Below are 1,322 nucleotides of genomic sequence, written 5' to 3' on the forward strand. Positions count from 1 at the left end.
CACACTCTTGCGCCCGCACATCCCACGCGACACGGGTCACGCTCACCGCACACCTCGGGCGCGCACACCCGGGCCGGGGCGCACACGAGAGTTGAGAGTATGAGACGCAGTAAGGTAAGGTAAGGTAAACGTCTCCACACACACAAAGTGGTGGGGCAAGGGGGGGCGACCCTCGCATCTCCACGCCCGGGACACACGGGCAGGAGCCCCACGGAGACGCAGTCGCAGAGCGTGGTCGACCCCGCCCGGCGCTGCATCTCAGTGCCGCATCGATCGTCGACGCGGCTCCTGTGACGCGCTGTGAGATCTGTGGGAAAATGCATTTTCAGCGTACGTATAGAAACAAGATTCAGACACACACACAAAACACATTTCCAGTACGTATAGCTCATGATGAGCACATGTGGAATGATGCCATCTAGGGACTCTGAGGCGAGGCTTGGGCTTCTCGCTACCCGAGCTCCCTCTGTGACGCTAGGTCTCTGGCGTGCGGCGAGCTCCAGGCTAAACCCAGTGGCGCTTGTGGAAGAGACGCGCGCTGCGGCGTCGCCGGAGCAACACGCGAGGCGGCTCACTTCTTCGCCTTTTTGAGCGGCCCCTTGCCCGCCTTGCCTTTGCCCTTGCCCTTGGCCGCCTCCGCCTCCTTTCTCTTGTTGGGGATGATCGTCGCCTTGCCGAAGAAGTCCTCCATCCGGTTCTGCCCGCTCTTGCCCTTGCACTTCTTGAGCCGCTCGATCGCCTTGAGGACGCGCTCCTCGCCAAACTGCTTCTCGTCGATGAGGTAGCTGCAGGGGGCGCAAGAGGTGCAGCGGGCGCAAGAGGTGAGGCCGCCAGGCCGCCGCGCCGCGACGAGCGGGAGCGGGTGCGGGTGCGGGAGCGGGAGCGGGAGCGGGAGCGGGTGGTGGTGGTGGTGGGGTGGGGCGGGGGGGAGGGGGCGCCTCTTGAGCCCCTCCACGTCGGGATCGCTCCACTTGAAGGCGGGCGTGGCGGACGTGTCGGCCACCTCGGGCTCGCGGAACATGCGGCGCGCCTCCTCGAAAGGGAAGGGGTCGGGGATCATCTCCTGCGGAGGCGCGGGACCGGGGAGGGTGAGGAAGGCCCTGGGGGCTGGCGGGGCGTGGCGGTGAGGAGGAGGGTGGGCGGAGTGTGAGTGTTTGGGGGGGGGGGGGGGGCCTGGGAGTTTGGCACCTCCTGCCACTGCTTCGGAGAGTTGCTTTTTTGGTCAAAGGCCCGAAGGATACCCCTCCAAAATGGCCTGGCCCCTTTCCTAAAGGCCGAAGCCCCTTGGAGGGGCCCCAATCCCCCTTAGAACCAAGTTTTGT

At 65.4% G+C, this 1,322-nt stretch overlaps 1 protein-coding gene across 1 annotated transcript; it reads right to left on the minus strand.

Moving 5' to 3' along the window:
* Nucleotides 1–571: 571 nt before the first annotated feature.
* On the minus strand, nt 572–1,063 carry EMIHUDRAFT_123914 (hypothetical protein; the record flags this gene model as incomplete). The annotated part of the gene is made up of 1 exon (XM_005772718.1): nt 572–1,063. A coding segment is annotated over one exon (492 nt), but the record flags the coding sequence as incomplete, so codon positions are not given.
* Between the last annotated feature and the right edge of the window lie 259 nt (nt 1,064–1,322).

Source organism: Emiliania huxleyi (assembly GCF_000372725.1).
Source record: "Emiliania huxleyi CCMP1516 unplaced genomic scaffold EMIHUscaffold_3516, whole genome shotgun sequence".
NCBI classification, from domain to species: Eukaryota; Haptophyta; order Isochrysidales; family Noelaerhabdaceae; genus Emiliania; species Emiliania huxleyi.